This window comes from Motacilla alba, chromosome 15 (assembly GCF_015832195.1).
Source record: "Motacilla alba alba isolate MOTALB_02 chromosome 15, Motacilla_alba_V1.0_pri, whole genome shotgun sequence".
NCBI lineage: Eukaryota > Metazoa > Chordata > Aves > Passeriformes > Motacillidae > Motacilla > Motacilla alba.
Window position 1 is genome coordinate 13,620,161 of NC_052030.1, and position 19,538 is coordinate 13,639,698.

Genomic DNA, 19,538 nt, shown 5'->3' on the forward strand with positions numbered 1-19,538 from the left:
TTCTATTTTTCTTTTTGCTTTAACTCAAAAAGCTGAAATACTTCTAAATTTTGTAGTGGCCAACACAGGAGAAACAGCACACAAATAAAGAACCCTTCTTCATGCCTTTACTTGTAATTTCTGCGCTCCTGTTTTTGCCTGCGGCCTGACAAGAATCCTTCCAGCCAGGAGCAGCACGCCCACAAGGACACACTAACTTAATGTCCTCTTTCATCCACGGAGTACGTAGGCTGAAGGACACAGACAGCTGAACTCCTCTCCCTGCAAGCCAACAAGGCAGTGACAGTCTGCAGGGAGAGGGGGAAAGCACTCACAGGATTCTCCAGTCCGTGACAGCAGCAACTCCCTTGAGCCTGCAAGTGGGAACCTGTGTCCCCCTCCAATCAAGCTTTTGTTATGAACATAGGTCAATAAAGATAACAGTAGATTCTGAAATTTGGAGCTCCTCTTTCTCACCAAGTTTTGTTACAAAAACTCCAAGCAGTGTAATTTAAAATATTACATAGAAAAGGCAAATCCCTCCACTTCTTCTGCAGCAGCAGAGAGCTTTTGCATTCCCTTTGGTGAGGGTAAGCATTTCTGCAGAACATATTTCAGTGCTACTGCAAGGGAATGAGATGGTTATTTTCACTGACAGCACCAGCCCCTCTCCCTGTTTCCCACTCCATGCAGCATCTCATGAACTTCACATGTAAAAATAAAAAACCAACATTTTACAGCAAGGAATTAGCCTGTTATGGTTTCTGTTGATAGGGAGAATCGAAAGGGCAGACTGGCACCATGCTACAAATTAGCTGCTTAATGTATTCATTTTCTCCCTTTTGAGTTTTCATGGGTACTTCTAGACACTGCAAAGGCTCATCCTTTAGACAGTCCAATTAAAAAGAAAGATTCAGTGGATCAGTGTTCACTATAGCACTGTTTACAGCATTTTTCCTTGTTATTTCAGGACATCAGTGGCTGATAGAATAAAACCCAATCGATTTGGTTTGCTGGTCATGGGGCTCACTTTCTCTCCATGTGCAGGCTGCTGACTTTTTTGAGGGAAAAATTTTTGTATCACAATATGTCTCACTTTCTTCATAAAACCGGGGTTCCAGGTAGCTGTGGTTACAGTCACACTTGAACCAGGCCTATGCACTTTAAGATTTAACCCATAGCTGTCCCTCCTCTCTTAAAAGAATTGAAGTCTCCTGAATCTTTCAGTTGTCAGCACTGCTTTCTGAAGGCAGTCCTGAAGTTATTTGTCCCGTAAGTCAGTAAGAGCTCAACGCCAGTGTGAAGAGCAGATGTGCCAGAGCAGTACAACAAACAGAGGCAAGATCTTGTACAATTCATCTTTACAGTGGGACAGCACCACATCCTCTCCTCCCCAGCCCTGGGCAGGCAGTGAATGGCCTCATCCCCAAGGGGCACTACTTAACCTTTATTTTCATATTGCTTCGACTGGTAAATAAGGAACACTTCCCTGTTTTCCTGCCATTGTCTGAAGCCGTGCCTAACAAACCCACACATGGCACTCAAATTTACAGCTGCCTTCCAGCAAGCAGCCGCCTCTACGCAACATCATTTGGTAAGTCAAATGATCATTTGGAATGCTTTCAGAGAGCTGAGCTACATGCTGAACACTGAAATACCCCTCTAAGAAGGTGGAGAAAAGGAAGTGTGATTCACATGTCAATATTATTTATTGGCAGATCATTCACAGTCCTGGGCACTGTGGTATAGACAGGAGGATTTGGAAGGCTTTTTTGAAAGAGCCTCTTCTGCAAAGATCAGGCATTTTCAAGGAGGTTCTGCACAATTTCCCCACTATTAATTTCTGCCAAGCCACTAGACAGTGCATGGAGAGATTTGTACAACAGACTGAACAAGATTTTGGCTGAACTCAAACTATGTGATATGAACAGAAAAGTAACTATGTAAGAATAAGTAAAGGGAAGCTGTTTCTTAAGGTAACAGGTCATTTATAGAAGACTGTTGAGAAGATGCTTTTGTGCTGCTGACAATGCCCGAATGAAATCAGAGACTCTTCAGTGACTTCACAGAAATGGCAGATATAGCCTACTTTGCTGAAGCATTTGTTAAGGTGTAAAACTCATTACTAGCAAAGGGCTAAAACTTTGGTCTTGAAAGTTCTAGAGTTCAGATGATGAAAGACCTCAAAGAACTGCATTTTGAAAGAGCTGTCAGGTTCAGAGTGAGAACTGAGCTTTGAGGTACTCATTAGAAACACAGAAACCCAGGATAGGGTACTACTTTAAATGGAACAAGCTGGACCAGTCATAAGTGAGTCAGCAGCCAAGCAGAATGCACATACCACAAGCAAAAAAGTAGTTAGAGGCTTCTGGGGACTTGGTGCTTTCATCCATCAGAGCTCCACTCACAAACAGAACAACAAATCAGAGACTGTATGGAGACCAGTATGTTAAAGGACCAAGAATGCATTTTCCTGAGCATCAAATCAATTAGTGGCTGCCCAAACTTGTTGCTTTTTCCAGACTTGGCAAGATATTTTTGAGAATCTTCAGCAAGGTGAAATGGGAAGGGACAACTTCAAAGCATGAAAAACAGCAGCCAAGTGCATTAACTTGAGGCACAGCTACAGAACACTGGCAAACAGGTCCAGTGCAGGCAGGCCACTTACAGAAGGAAATTTTCCATAACGTAAATCTTATTTATGGGTGAATCGTAATATTTACTGTATGCATATTCTTAAAGCATAAAGGCAAAGAATATTCTTTCTTTATAAAACAGTTCATATCTTGTGTTCGCTTGCGGCTTGAATAAGACCACCACATTAGTGCTCTTCTGCACTGTCACAAGGGAATACTGAGGTCAGCAAGATAGAAAGCCTAAATTTCAGGGGACATTTCAGCACACTGGATGCAGTTAAGAGAGCAAGTTGAAACTGCGCAGCTGGGGAATTTAAGTATTGCCCTGTCTCCTGGTGAGCAGCCAGTCGAGAGAGCAGAGGTCTCTCACCCATGCACATCCTCAATAGCTGTTTCTGTCTCTCTGTGAGATGGCACCACTTACCCATAGCAAGGCTAAGCTGCTTCTTACTTCAAATAGAGACATAGACAATTAAACCAACCCCCTGCCTACTACATGGCATCCAAATGATTTGCCCTTACCAAAAAAAGATCTACCTAACTCAGATGTTACAGAAAGCATATTCCTAGCTTTCCTAAATCAGAACCTCTGCCTCAGGCTGGGAGGACTGTCAGAAAGAGGAAGCAAGTGCAATGACTCTGAAGGCCAGTAGTTCCATCATTTCCATAAAGAAAGTCTGATTGCATACTGCCTATTATCCACAGCTCCACATAAAGTAATCATTATTCTGGGAGAAAACACAGAATTGCTTCTGTCTCTGAAGATATAGGACTTCATTTGTTGGCAAAGTTGCACTGGCCTTAAAATCCAGCAAATTTTCTCTGTCACAGTATGAGAACAACAGCTTTTCAGCACCCATTATTGTGCCCAAGCTCAAAAAACTATCACGGTATCATCAAAACCATTAGGCTGTCAGACTCGAGTGAATGACTTTTTGCCAGTGAAGAAACACTGGATGATCTCCATCAGATTTGCCAGCGTAGGTCACTCATTTTTACAGTATTGTCTTAAATTCAACACATAACATCACTCTTTGTCCAATTTGTTTCCTTGTCTACAATGCTTTAAAACAGAAATAGCTTTAGGAAAGGATGAAAGATGTGTTTAATTTCTGCCAAGTGTGATACCATTAAAGTCATTAGCCAATATTGGTTCCAACAGGAGATTATGAACAGTGAGAATTTAACATGCTCCTTCTGTAGAATTAATAGATACATGTCTCAGTGTTTCTGTGTGCAGTAACAGCTTAGGGCTGTCAATTTACACCATTTCCTGATTAAAAAACATCAGACAAGCTTACACCTATTTCAGAAGTACAAACAGAAGATGCAACTGAAGACAAATTTTTACATGATGTACAAAGGTTTAAAGCATAAGAAATTTTTTGCAATGGGATGTGTGGATTCGAGGAGTGTTTTAATTGGATCACAAAGCTGCCAGTGTTCAGATAAGAGATTTCCCAGATTACACTGGATATTATTTTTAAATATAACTTTTATGAAGGGGAATGAATTTAATAAAAGCTACTTAAGTCCACTGGTTTTGACCAGACAATTTCTACCGCCTGTTGTGGTAACACACAGGGCATTCAGCTTGGGACTTAACATATCCCTGCAAAGCTAGTCCAAAGACATGGGGACAGCTTCACTGAGGATATGCAAGTGGAGGCAAACAGACCCCCTGTGGACAATGACAGCAGCCGGTGAACTAGACTCAAGCAACAAGCGTCATGGAGCATGAGGTCCCTGGAGGAGGGAGCTGGGAGGTCAACACAGCAACACAGCTGGCAGGGCAGGGACGTCTCCAGCCTGAGCACAGCCCTGCGAGCCCGGGAACGGCACCTGGCATCAGTGGGTGAGGGTCTCACACAGTCTGCTCAGGACTACTAAGGTCTATTCCTGTATCCAGGGCCCTGACAGTGAGAACACAGATGAGCTGGAAATATCTCCCCACTAATAAATAGCAGCACAACCCTCAAAGCCACTGTGAATCCAAAAAGAGAAGGGAATCACATAAGACCATCTATTGCTTGCAATGGCAATTCCAAGAAAACTATTAACTTACTCACAGGCTTTCACAACTCATGATTACACCGAGTAAACGGGTGGCTTCTTATTATGCAACTACATTAAGTGTTTTGTTCTGGGAATATAAAACAATGCACTGGGGCATCTAAAGGACTTTTATTCCTCTGTCTGTCATTATTACACCATTAAACTCAAATTCCGCACATCTTACCACAAGAATCCAAGGGAATAAGAGGTTTACAGCTGCAACTGTATCTCTGGAGTAGATCAGAGAAAAGTCCTAGCACGTCTTTTCACTCCACGTTGAGTGTCTACTATGAGAAGGTTTCCAGGTGAGGTCAAGGTGATAAAGCTCTCTAATTCCTCTTGAAGCACAGACATCTTACTGAAAAAGGACTGCAATGATACCATTGTAACACAGGTTTCACCCAGCCCATCATTTTCTTAAAGCAAAGCCTTATGATTTTGATAAAAATCTTTTAATCATTGCACTTAGTGATTTATAATCTTCCCCGTGCATAAGCTAAAAAGCTCAAAGACCTGCAGACAGTGTACTTTTGATTGCCTCAACAGCTTAAGGCTGAAATATCACCTCTCACTTACGTGACTCAAGGTGGAAAAATGCCCATATTTTCATCAGTCCTTACAATATAAATTTTTCCTTTCCATTTTGTCTTAGAAAATGAATTAGAATTTCAGAAAGGAGTAACTAAGGTTACAGATTTTGTTGCCTTTCTTGTTATAGCAAACCCTCTGACCTATTTCTTGATCAGTTAAGGGTAGGTTTTTTCCAAGCCCTAGCATTTTTGGAGTAGTAAAGCTGTTATAACAAGCTGGAGCAGTAATTTAACTGAAAGTGTCACAATCACCCCAGGTGCCATATCCTAATAAATAATGTTGCAGATACCCATCTTAGGATTGCATTTTAATGAGAAACCCCAAATCCTCCTACATTTTAATAGAGGAAATAGAAGCATACATGCAACTTCTCTCTGGAAAAAGACATCCTTAGGATTATCTTACAGGAAACAGGAAAAGAAAAATCGGAGATCCCCAGATAACACCAGTTTCCCTGTAGTGAGGCATCGTATCTGCCACTCTGTGCTGTCTGGGGAGATCAGCACCTGCCCTCCTCCAGCCTTGCATACTGGGATTGCTTGTACCGAACCAGGCAGCTGTATCTGTAACACTGTCAAGTATCAACAAGAACTCATCTTACTTCCTATGCAGAGATCATCATTTTAAGACTCAGTGTAAAGAGAAAAATGGGTTTGTCAGCAGGCAACCATTGCATGTGAAGCCATTTTGTCCTTATCAGAGAAAAGTCCTAGCACATCTCCCGAGGAAAGTGTGGCAGCAAGCCAGAGACAGCAGATTATCACCGTCACTTTTTAAATGGTCTGGCAGAGCTTTTTATAATGTTTGTCATGCTGCATGTTCAGGATTAATTGTTGCCAAGAGATTATCATCTTCATCCAAATTAAAGATATTAAGTTAATACCAGGGAAGTTTCAAGTACCCTGAAAGGTAAAAATGGATTTGTTATAAATGCTCACAACTTGCTTTAAGATTTCAGAAAATGCAGTAGGGTGAATATACCTCCTCTGTAATCCAGAGCAGGGAAAATTAAAGCAAAAAGCAAAGACATGCTTTGCATCAAGATTTATCAGGAATCCTTCGATGGTTCAAACAGAGTAACAACAGCAATACCACTCCAGCTGCTACCAGAAAGGCCAAAAGCTCATCAGCATGCAGGCAGATTTTAGTTTCCAACTAAATGCTCCAATACAGCCTTTCCTTTTACATGTAATACTTCACTGAACTACACTTCTGTGCTGAAAGGATCTGTCTAAAAGCAAAACAAGATATTCAGACCGTATTTGCATTTAAATCAAAAATGGAAAAATAAAGAAACATTGAACTTTCAAGATCTGCCTTTATAGAATTTCAAACAAATTTTCATGTTATAGCCAAGTTATTTTCATCTTGTAAATTAACACTGTTAAATTAGTGCAATGCTGTATTTTATGCTTTCAGATCATAATAGCAAAAGGAAAACTAGCAAAGAAGATGCCTTAGCAGTTTACTAACCTCAATCTACAGGTCTTTTATTTCTTTGCTTAATATAATTAGTTGCTGGCTAGGGGTGGAAGAAGAAGAATAGGTAATAAATGCAATTAAATTAAGTAGAAATTTAATTAAATAGGATTTCCTAATAGAATGTCTTCGCAAAAGATAATAGTCATTGCCTTAAATCCAAGAAAACATTCTAAATGTCATCATTTGTTGCCCCACTGAAAAATGAAGAATATAATTTTGATGTTTCTAATGCATGAAGCTTACAAGTGAGAACAAGTTCCAAAATAACTGGTGTCAAACAAAATGTTGTAAAAGTGGCAATAGGTATGAAATAATGAATAATACCAAGAGACCATTCACCTCTTGAACTATCAAGATTGGACCTGGGTGGGCAGATTAAGAAAAGCTGTGGAAGTGGCAGCCTGTACTGAGAAATCTGCTCAGAAGGAAACGGCAGCAGGGATTGCTAGACAGATGTATACAAGCACCCAGCCCTCACCTATTTCACTGCTGTTTAACAAAGAAAGGTGAAGAACCTAAGGCTACACACAACCTTTGCTGCAGCGATGCCTTTGTGCCATTAGTTTTGCGACATAAAGCTATCATCCTTCTCTGAGAACATCTGTAACATCTACAAATATGCCTGCAAATAACTTCAGTGATTCAAATAAATTTCAAGTACTTTTTGATATCTTAGTTGAATGTGAATCTCCAGAGAAAAGAAACTTGATACCTCTTGGACAGCTCCTACTGTCTGTCCATGGCATTTCTTTGTTTTAAGAGGCTGCTCTGCATCAATACAGAGAATAAAGCTGTGTTAGATAACCCAACAATTTTAAGTTTTTGTTGGTTTTTTTTTTTTAATCTTCAAAATTATGATCCTTCTAAGAGAAAGAGAAAAGATAGGCTATCACATTACAGACAAAAAGGCCCTTCCAAAGTTGTTTGGAAATCCAATATTAACATTCCAAGTCCTAGTTCGTTACACTTATGCAGAGGAAATAACTCAAAGTACCTACAGCTCAAGAATATGTAGTTTTCACACAACTGAGAAACTTGGAAAACCAAAACTAGTTACTGACAACTCAACAGTTGCCACAGTGCTTTCCTCATGGCTACTCAGAGCCTGCTTTCCTCCAACCAAAGTGCTCCTGATTTTTTAACTCCCTGTTGGCAGCAATCTTGCCAGAAAAAAAATTCTGGCAATACAGCCAGGTGAACCAGGGCCCTTTTAGGCCTGTTGGTGCATGGAAATGTGGCAAGGAATTGAGTACATACAGTTTTGTGGACGGGAAGTGGGCTGTGAGGTGCCATCTCATCCAGAACCAGACCTGTGGTCCCAGACGCTTAGGGACTGGTGCTGCAAATTCATACCTGGAAAACAGACATTTGAAAATTTCCCAATTTGAAAATTTTAAGACATTCTCCTGATACTGATCACACATTCTCCAGATATACCAGACACCTGAAATTGCACTCGCTGTATCACAAGCTCCATGCTATATTTACAAGTAGTTACAATACAGCCGGTACCTGTGGTGAGACCTGTGAAATTATTCTGGTAAAGCAGTACAAGCCCTTTTAAAACCTCTTTATATTTTAGGAAAAAATAGCATAATGAAAACACCACTACTTTTTAGAGAATTCAGCTCCCCATGAGATTTCTAAATGCAAACAAACCTCAGTAAAAAAATAAAGACTGTATAAAAATGCAGTTTAACCTAAATTTTTCTGAAGCTAAGCACTCCATCTCCTGACATATCCCAAAAGGGATTAAGGAAAAGAAGAAAAGAGGAGACTAGAAGACTTGCTCATAGAAAGAGAAAATATTCTAAGAAGTCATAAAAGCAACAACCTTCCCAAAGAGAATGAATCTGCAAAGCAGCAGCCACACAAGCTGCCCAGTCTATTTTACCAAAGAGCTGGGATTTTTTCCTATTACTTAGCAAACAACTTGCATCCAAGCTGCCAAATATTTAACCATGGTGGCACTTTCAACTCCATTTAAGGGAGAAAAATACCTGTAAATTCCAACGCTGAACTGCAATCTACGACAGCTGTCTTGAAATCTACTTTATGTCCTTTTTTTTTCTCTCTCTACTAGTACTGTTTCACCAACTGGTGCAGAGGAAATGGTGCCTCTCTGATACTGGTTGAAAGTTATTTTCATCCTAGTCAAAACACTGCAAATAACTTTGAAATAATTAGGTAAGTGGTGGATAACGTCATTCTAAATGACCATTTAGATGGCTCTGTTTCATCACAGGTTATATGCACAATATTTCTTTGCATCAGACCCAGCATTTTATATTGTTTGTATGAGAGCGAATTTGGCTAATTATTAACCAAAAATTGAAAAGAAACCTGATCAATTACCGTTCCCAATGGCTTAAATACTGCGCTTGCATTCCAAGGGAGCAACTGGCATGCCAGGGAACATTCAGACCATCATGTTACCAAAAATTTGAATTGTATCAACATTGTTTCTCCTCCCCTTGCTTTGAACAGGAAGATTTTTGCATTGGGGTTGTTTATCTGTGTCATTCTATTGAAATAATTTACCAACTGGTCTGTGAGGATGTGTGAACTTTAATTTCTATAATCCGTTTCAATCCTCCACCTACTCTTCATACAATCTGAGAAAATCAGGACAGTGAGTCACTAAACCCAGAATCTTTCTAACTGTAGATCACAGACTTTTTTCAGGGATCACTAAAAGCCATGATCCCATTCTTTATGGAATTAGACAATTGCTAATAACAGCACCTTTGGAATATAACCAACCATTACAAAGCAGGCTTTGGTAAAAATCTACACATTCTTTGGTACCGATTTTAAGAGCATTTAAATTAAAACATTAAAACAGTCTCAGTGTGGAAAAAATAATGCATAATAAACAAATGTGCAATTTTACTGAGGACACAAACTTTCTGAAAAAAGTTAATAGGTCTATGTCAGTAAAATGCAAGTTAGTAAATATCTTTTTCAACGGTACGTTGAATCAGAAAAATGCTGGATTTCTATACAGGATGCCTGATGAATGCCCAAAAATACCCTCTTTTCTGTACCTAAGTAGAGAGAACAAGGTACACTAAGACAATGGGGCTACTGACCATTAGTTATTGACTTTCAAGGGCCAACCCCTCACATGGAGGCTCCAAGATCTTTCTAACTCATGGACAGAAAATCACATCGCTTGTTCAAAAACTGTCTACTACTGACATCCAAGTATACAAGCATTTTTCTGAGATTATCCTGTGCATGATGGAAGATAAACAGAATTTCTCAGCTTAAGGTGATCAGCAGGCAAGACAGTTGTCAAATTTAAAAGCAGAAAATAATAAACAACAAAAAATTAATTTGTAACAAAATTAACTGGAAACAATTAAGAACTCCACAAAACCTCTAGCTAATGAAAGATGTTTCCTTCTTTATTATTGTGTAATACTTTTCACAGAAACATAGTATTTACAAATATACACATACAGACTGCTGATCATAAAATGTTATTGAAGAGTTAGTCAAAAAAATCAATTTACAAAACCCAAAAACTTCTCAAAGATATTCTGGCTGAAAAAATTTAATGAAATTTCAAGGAGATGCTTCTGTACAGAAAGATAGGTTTTAGCTTCTTGAGTTCTGGTAAATTAGGCGAGTTGTGAACCAAGTGAGCCAAGCTCAGCTGTACATTTGAGATGAGGCAGTTCTTTTCCAATTGCTCTTTTCACACAATTTCTTGATGGTCAGTTCCAACAGGTCTCAGGAGGCACTGGTTTGGATGTTTTTGGAAGCTGCAAGCATTGCTCTCACTTTGGCCATAAGATCCTGCAGAAAATAAAAGGAAAATGATCAGACATCTCTGAGCTTTGAACAGAGCTTAAACACGTGACTGCAAAACTCCACATGAAAGGGTTAGTGTGTATTCCGGTCATGTGGGATACTTGGAGTCATGACTATCAAATGTTTAGCTCCTACGCTAAATGAGTCAAATAATTTGGAGAAAGTTCCTATGACAGCAACTGAATTCTGGTTTTACCAAAATGCAACAAAGTGCTTTGCATAAATATTTCAAGCAGTTTTCTATACATCAAAGCACAGAAATCACACCAATTGAAATGGAAAAACTATGACCATAACTTCAAAGAAACCCTGTAATGAACACACAATTACTAACCACTGGAGGTTTAAAATGGGAAAACAGAGAAAAAGAGAGCTGGTAAGAAAAGAATGTAACAATTAAAACAGAAAGGTTTTTTTCTTGCTTTGTACATCCGAACCAAAAATTTACACAGCAGAGGCATTTTCTCATATGACAGAGTGACTGTGAAACCAAACAGATTCTCAGTCTTGTCTGAGCATCCAGTTGGAACAGCATTACAAAAAGAAATGAAATTTCATGTAAACAGCATTGAATAACTGGGCTGCAAAAAATGATGACAAAATAAAAAGTGTGTACCAGTAACAAATCCAAGTTACTTAAACATTTGTTCACAAATGCCACATAAATAAATTCCTTAGTGCTTTTAAAGCATTTTGCACTTGAAGTTCTCAAAACACACCAGAGGGGAATTTAGCATCATTATTCCTTCTGCTTTACAGACGGAAGGATCTGAATGAGAAAAAATACTGACTTGGTTAGGGTCAGACAGGACAATGGCAGCACAACAATCTAATAATTAGTAAAATTCCATTTTTTGGAGCCTTAATGATCAAAGAGATGCTAAACTCATCTGTATTGGGAAACATCTTGCAAATTCATCTAAGTTTCATTCCTATTTTTTACTTATTGCAAATAGCAACCAAGAACTGTATTTTGCTTCAGTAACCATTCCTTCTCTTACAGCTGTACTTCAAACAAGCAGTCTAATATTAAACTAGGAAATGCTATGCCATAAGCAACATTTACCCCAAAAATGCATAAACCAATGACCGTTGAACAGTATTTGAAGGGTGGAATGTTTACTCTCCTTTAAAGACCATGCTGTAAGTTTGTATCTCATTTCTCATACCAGGAATTCCCATGCATTTGTTTGGTAGCATAAGAAGTACTGTGATATTAACAATCCTTTTTCTTTCTCTGCTGCCTATACTTGCTATTTTTCCTGAATAATCTTGTTTAGGGTTTGTCATAAGAAATGGATCAAATTTTGTATGTAAGGTACTAGACCACTAGTATTAATTTCCAACTACCACTATTTCCATAGCAGAACTAAATTTTTGAACAATATTTATTTCTTGAAAGAATAACTTATCCACTGAAAAAACATCAGAATATAAAAAGCAGCTCTGATTTTCTACTGTAAATTTTTCAAAGCATAATTAAGACAATTTTTCCTTTAAAGCTGGCTTATCCAACTGAAAAAAGTTAAATATTTTCTTCTTCCATGAAACTTGTTAAGAGCTCTACATGGTAAAATGGGCTGTTGACAAAGGGAGTACTGCAGCATAACGTGGACTTTAGCATCTTTACAGTGGATACAACTGCAGCCTAATGAATTTAGCTTGGTCTTTAGAGGCTTGATTAAAACTGAAAGGACAGCACCTAGAGAAGCAACAAAGAAGCAAACAGATTTAAGAAAGACAGTGAACATGTCTCTATATCATACGCAAAATTCAGAATTGCCCAAGGTGGTAAGAGAAGAAAACAATATGTTGGACATACTTAATTAGGCAATATACTCTGAATTTGCCTATTTGTACCTGAGTGATTTTACTCTGCACTGATGACACAATTGCTGAAGAGATTTGGCCATCTTTTTCCTGAGAAACTCCCCTGAAAAATAAAATTAGAAATTTATAGTAAAAGTTTTGAAAATGCATTTCACTCACAATCTTGATTTGGGTTTTATTGTACATGTTTCTCCCATGTTGGTCAACAGCTCTCTCAGTCAACCAGAGAATGTAAGTCAGGGTCAGAAAAATCACTTGTACAAGTGCTCAGACAAATCTGAACAGCAGCTTGAGAATTTTTAACAGGGCTGTTCTATATTCTAGAAATAATTTAATCATGAATCTTGACACATGTTACAATTCAAACCACTCTATTAAATTCTACTTCAAAGAGTTATCCATTTCATGAAAGCTTCCTATTTCCAACTTAGAAATAGGTTGCAGAGTTTTCTGCACCAGTTTTCCGGTAAGGTTGAGAAATTTACTCCAGAAAGCAAAAGAGATCCAACATGTTTATCAGACTGATGCAGATAGTGCTGTGCTCCCAGTGACTTTTGATAAGCACACATTGCACACACACACAGAGTTCCTCACCCCACGCCTCACCCCGACAGTCAAGAGGCAGCAGCACTGCAGTAAGACAGTAACAAGTAACCAGCACGGTACCTGGAGCGTTCCTGGCTGGATTCCCTGCTCTCCACAGGAGAGACACTAGTTGAATGTACAGAATTTTTGTGTGTCGATGGTTTGCCTGGTGACATGGATGGCGAGGGAGACCTAGCTCTGGATTTAGTACGTGATCTAGACCGCCTTTTCTTCTTCTTTTCATGGGGACTTCTGTGAGAAGAAAGTATTTTATTGAAGAATATTTAAAGCAATTATACTAGCTAAGCTGAAGTTACTTTGCACACTTCTGAAAGCTTATGTACCCTCAGGATGTTTCTCTTGCACTCAGCAAGCATTAGTCTTACCCAATACCGCACGTTTATGGTTGTACAAAATATTTTCTCAGAAGCTCTTTTTAATATATTACATTAGGCAACTACTGGTTCCTGACGTTCTCACTTGGAATGCAGGACAACAACAAAAAGCCTTTCATTGGAGATTTGCTGAATAATTTTGCTAGAGGGAAGCTCCTTCCCAAACAACGCCAGACACTAAGCATGCAGTAAGAAATGTAAGAGTTTATATCCCTTACAATTTTCCTAGGCTATAAAATAAACAAAACATGGAATTATGGCTATGTAAAATATCTACAAGGCAAATCCACAGTTTGTTTGGTTTTTAAAACCAAAAAAAAAAAAAATTCCCTTTCCTTGTGATCCAACCTGCAATGCAACAAACCACAGGATCAAACTTTTAAATGAAATGGTGTATTACACTCAGACTAATATGGACTTAACAGTGTGCCTAAGTGAGAACTGTTTCAGACAGTTTCAGACCTGGAAATTAGATCCACAAATGTTTGTCAGTATGAAAGCTGAAACAAAGGACTTATGGGTGCCCAATGTGTTCATTACTGACAGAAAGGAACAGAGATAGTCACCTCACAAGCAATATTAAGCTCAAAGAGAATTCAATTATAATATATTAAAGATGAAACTACCAAATCTTTTTACCTGGCTATGAACTTATGTCTGTATTATTTACACACTACTATTGATACTACTATAATTAGAATAACTAGAGTGATGCCTTAAATTACAGGTAGGAAATATCTCACTGTAAGCATCTAAGCATCCCTCTCTAGTATGCACTCCAAGAAGTCTATTCAGAGGAATGTTCTTGAAGCTTCTAGAACATCTTAGAACACTAAAACTTTTAGCCACCTTTTAAATATCATATTATTCATTTCTTCACTTTGAATTTTCGAGGGAATTTTCTACTTTAAAAGGTGCTATACCGTAACGCCTTGAATTTCCATATAAACAGCATACAACTCTGAGGCTTAGAATTTACCCCACCATTTTTTATACAGAGATATAATATATTTTATATAGAGACATATTCTATATATTTTCATATAGAGAAAACACTCAGGATTTAAAATTGCAAAACCTCCTTGCACTTTTCTTGAATAAAAAATGATTAAGTGGCAGACAAAAAACTCCAGAGTCTCTAACATTTTCATGACTACACAAAACCAGCTACAAAGTCAGCTATTCCTTGACTAGCTATGTACTTTAATAGCTTAGTTTCTTAAAACACTTCGCGTAACCAAGCTGTGAACAGATCTCATATTTGACTCAAAAATCTTGACAAACATTTGTCATGCAAGAAAAGTATTTTACTGTAAGCTTTTTCAGTGCTTTCCATCTCAGATTGTGATGAACAAATAGAACAGCTGAATGATGAAGAATCTGTTCCATAATTGAACATGGAAACTGGTCCATCACATTTTTACTTGAAAATCTAACATGTCGGCGCTGAAACAGTTTCTGATTTAATTTCTGCAATCAGAGCTGCAAAATATCCTTATCTATGTTTAACTACAATACTCCTTCTTCAGTCTACATCTTCTGTACTTAGTGCCATATTTTATTGTGCCACTTTCTGATTTCCTGTTTGAGGCCTAAGAGAAGTTTAAAATTTTGACCTATATAAGCAATATTATTCACAAAGGAATGTAATTTATTTCACAATTACCATTATCATTTCCAACTCGGAGTAGCAAAATTCTAAAAATACTTTATAGTTTTAAATGCTGAATGGTCAAGCAGCAGACACACCAACACAACATTAAGAATGGCATGGAGATGTGAAAAATAAGTCTTTTGTGCGTTTATAGGAAAACAAATATTTTAAGCTTCCGTATTTTCCACTTAACCAAATTTGCATTAATTCCACAGGAGCCACTATTATCTTCATTTGATGAATGTTAAAAACTAAATAATTTGAAGTATACTTAGGAAGTTCTCAATTATACCAACCACACATCAATTAATTACAGGCTATCAAGAGATGTGGTCGTAAGAAACAAAAGAATTTTTTTAATGAAGCTGAAAGTGATCTCTTTCTTTCTTATTCCACAAGACATATGGAGAAAGAAGCTGAAGACTAAATGCCATTTTGATTATAATAGTTTAAGAGTGACTGTATGCACGATGCTCTCAAAATGACACCATGATTCATACTTCACATTCCAGTCTGCCAGTAAAATAACTGTAAAATAACTGTTTACTAAATCAGCATTGCCCTTATGCAGATATGATGTGATGTCAAGAAAGCTGACATCATAGTTGTGCTATGACCTGTACAGAGGTCATACAGCTTGCACAATCACAGCATGAGAAAATGACCCAACAAGAGGGAAATACAAAACTCACAGTGAAATCTGAACTCTCATGGCCAGCAAACAGCAGTGTATTAACATCCACCAATTTAACTGTACAGCTGCTGTTCAAACACATGCAAGAACAGGGAAGAACGACAAGTGCGTCCATTATGATTCTTTTCCCCCGAAAAAGTATTTTTCTATCAAAATAAATCTCCAGAACATACAAAGGCTAAGTTCTAGCTAAGGAGTCTACAAGACATCAGGCTGTTAGGATGCCAAGACCCCAGTGTCCAGGATCAGGAGCCCTTACTTGGAGCGGGGCCGTTTCCTGCTGTTGCCAGGACTATTGCTGATGCGATACGCTGTGGGAACGCTTCTCTCGTCTCTCCGCCGTTCTGGTGTGTGAGCCCTTCTCCGGGGTGACCTTGATCGTGACCTGAGCAGAGTAAAAATATTCAAAAGTTTGCTTTTTGTTACTTATTTCAAAACTTTTACTTCAGTGGAATTGTGCTTCACCAAATGCAAACACCTATTTTATATCAACATGGTGCATTTAGGCTCCAAGACTTGTCAGCTACGTAAAATTTTCTTGCCTGTCCAAGACATTTGAGATGAAGTTATCCATTGCTTTTCACTCCCAATAGGGGGCTAAAAAAAGGAGTTATTTTTTGGTCTTGTCTGCTATGACAACTTCTGTATTATTTGGTGGAAAAATTTTCTTTTAGTCCAGCCACCTTTTGTGGCAACACATTTTCCTAAAATTGGTATGCAGAATTTGCGTGAAGCCTGGGATTGGCAGGCCTGACCTTGTCTTCTCAAATTAGTGGTGTGCTTCTAGAACTGATGTCTCACAGAGGTAAGTGCACATTCTTGATGCAGTGGCTGTCTAACACTGACAAGTCCAGGAAATGTCCTGGATGCTGCAAAACAATCCTAGCACAGCCAATATTTTTACCAGCGCAAGTGACCAACAACCAATTATCACTGTTGTTTGGCACTAGCACTTTGACTTGAAATATTTGTCCTAGAAAAGTGAGGAGATCAAGAAGGGAAAATAGAAAGCATGCCCAGTTAAGATCAGAGATCCTCAGATTCAAACAATATAGATAACATATACACACCTACAAAGTCCTGAGCCATTTCTGTTACACCTACAACAAAAAAAGCCCAATTGAAAAGAAATAATCACAATGGTGGATAACTGTTGCAAATTAACTGCTTTGACACTTATAAAATCTGATCTTTACCAAGCCATTCAGAAGGATTAAAAAAAAAAAGGAAAAAACCAACAGATTATAAAACTTGGGTTCAGTCAGACACCTTGACATTTTACCAGGATTTCCCTCAAAAGAGCTCCAGCAGTCAAATCTTTTCATTGCCCAAGTTGCCTGATAATTTTTCCACTCTGCTGCTGCTGCCACTGATGAGCTGCTCAGACTCTGCTCCATGCTCAGTGTCGCTGTGGATGCTGTGAGTCTGTGATATGGAGGCACACACTTCACATCCAGACTAAAATGTCCTAGTTTTGGTATTAACTAGAATCCTGAAAAGGCTTAGTCCCTTAACCAAAAGCTGAACTTTAGTGAAACACGCCTGTATGGACCAGCCTAAAAAAAGTCCAAACAATCAGAAAGAAAAAGACATTAGCTTTATTTTTATGAACTGACATTTGTGGTTCTACAGCATTCTTCCAATCACCAAATATTAAGAACTTTGGCCATTTGCTCCAAATAATTAGAAGACAGCTAATCAGTTTTACTGCAATATGTAAATTGTAACTTTCATTAGACTGTAATTCCAGAAGGCACTTTATTCCTTTATGACTTATGCTTAGAAGGGTCTCAAAAGTTCCAAGGATTATGAAGCTTGGCATGTCTCATTACAAAACTAGAATTAAAATTATGTGGCTAGACACTGTCTCAGCAATAAGAAAATCACTTTTGTAGGAGAAAAAGCCCCAACACCAAACAATCTTTGTTAACAAAGAACAGCTACTTCCAAGTCTACTGAATTCCCAATACTGAGGCAAAAGTCTCACACAAACTCCCACACAGGTGCACCCTATCCAAACTTACCGCAAAGTCACCTGTTAACAAAATAAACAACTAATTACTGCTAATGTTCATTAACTGGATATATTATATGCTTTAATACTACTCTATTATTAAACAGTATAAAGTAAAGCAGCAGTACTGAAAAGAAGCTTAGACTTTCCACTTCCAGTTCAAAATGAACATCCAAATTTCACCCAATCAAATCACTAAATCATTTGGTGCATAACAAGTGCTTCCACTTCCCTTCATCTCCTTTCACACTCACAAACCAGTAGATTTATCTATGGGTAGGAAACAGAGATTGAGGTGAACATCACTGTTCTTCACAGTTGCACACATGAGCTGGAAGAGCCCACTGCCAACTCCAGTTCTGACACCCAGCATCACCGCCAGAAACAGCTCAGACCCAATTCTTTAACGGTGCTTTGAAGCCCATGAGAAATAAAACCAGTGATTCAGCATTTACTACACTTAATACTAAGATACCAAAACCTTTGTTTCCCAAGACAGATTTAATAAATATGCCCCATCTTTGATATCAAGTACTTACTTGTAATAACTAATTACCTCTCTGGAAATGACAGGTCTGTTCTGCAGTACCTTACAGAACTCTGGGACACTGTTTACTGTGTACATGGCTTGTTTAATCTGTCGGGTAGGTTTAGAATTAAAATTGTATGACACTGAGCTTTATAGGACTAATTTGGTACCAGAAATTAACAAGCATTTATACAGAGAAATGCTGTTAGCACACCACATGCCACAATTAAGCCAGTATTATCTGGGTTCTCTATATAGCTACGATTTTTTAAACTTGTTCCTGTAAAATAGGTTTGGCTGTTAACCAGAGAAAAGAATATGCAAAACATGCTCTGAATCAACTTCATGTTATTGGAACAGAATTTTTCAACTTTATTACGGCTGAAGATGCTTAAGAATATATAAAAAATGCAACAGTTTCAAAAATTGTATCTTATCACCTAAGACTATTCTTAAAGCAGCAGAGCCTCTAAACCTCTAACAATGCAAAAATAAATGATAAGCAAGTGATGTAAAATGGTATACAGAGAAGTATACTGCAAAGTTCATTTGCAGGATTTCTAAGCACAATATGCATTTTGGAATAAAAGAATAAGATGATAAACCAAAAAGGAAGAGCTTGGAAAGTATCCTGAACATTCCTTGAATAAAGAGGAAAGAGTATTATTGCAAATTTTGATGTTTATCTACACTTCCCACATTTTATTCCCCATTAACTTGTCACAATAAGTTATATGGTAAAGGTGATTTTTAATCTATATTTTGAACAGATTAAAATAAGGCAATATCATTAGACTGGGGCATTCAAATACCGCACAGATACTCAAAATAGGGCTGTTCCAAAGTAATTTAGCATCACTGTCCACACAGTAATGACTGTCTCCAAGTGCCACCCACTTAATACAAGATGAACACATTAACATCCAGAAACAGTTTATACTTTATTCCAGGAGAGGATGGCTCTTTACGTAACTCTTCTTTCAGCTGAAAGCTGTAATATCCAGTGCTTTGGGAAGCTAGGAAAATAAAACTGTTCTAGGTGAAGCTGAAGAATACTGTTCTAGGGAAAACTGATGAGCAAAGATATGTGAAACACAGCGAGGTTTGAATGAAGCAACACAATGCACTGAAATTATTTTATCTGAAACCACAGTTAAATTAAAACAAATAATAATAAAAAAAGGACACGACCCAGTAATATCTTCTATCTAGGCAACAACACTTGCCTTTTTTTGGCAATTACTAAGACAAGGTACTATTTTTGCCTAAACATTT

General features: G+C 38.0%; 1 protein-coding gene across 5 annotated transcripts in view; it reads right to left on the reverse strand.

Moving 5' to 3' along the window:
- Positions 1–8,301: 8,301 nt before the first annotated feature.
- LOC119707275 (splicing factor SWAP) overlaps positions 8,302–19,538 on the reverse strand; it is a 37,086-nt gene continuing 25,849 nt past the window's right edge. For 3 of the 5 annotated variants that reach the window (XM_038151954.1, XM_038151956.1, XM_038151957.1), the window contains exons 15-19: positions 16,791–16,820; positions 15,980–16,105; positions 13,059–13,229; positions 12,423–12,495; positions 8,302–10,547 (exon numbers count right to left, since the gene is read on the reverse strand). In XM_038151954.1, coding sequence (XP_038007882.1) covers positions 10,482–10,547; positions 12,423–12,495; positions 13,059–13,229; positions 15,980–16,105; positions 16,791–16,820 — 466 coding nt within the window. In that variant the 3' untranslated portion in view covers positions 8,302–10,481. Of the gene's footprint in view, positions 10,548–12,422; positions 12,496–13,058; positions 13,230–15,979; positions 16,106–16,790; positions 16,821–16,989; positions 17,146–19,538 lie in introns of all 5 variants that reach the window. The other 2 variants (XM_038151958.1, XM_038151955.1) reach the window with 2 other exon arrangements.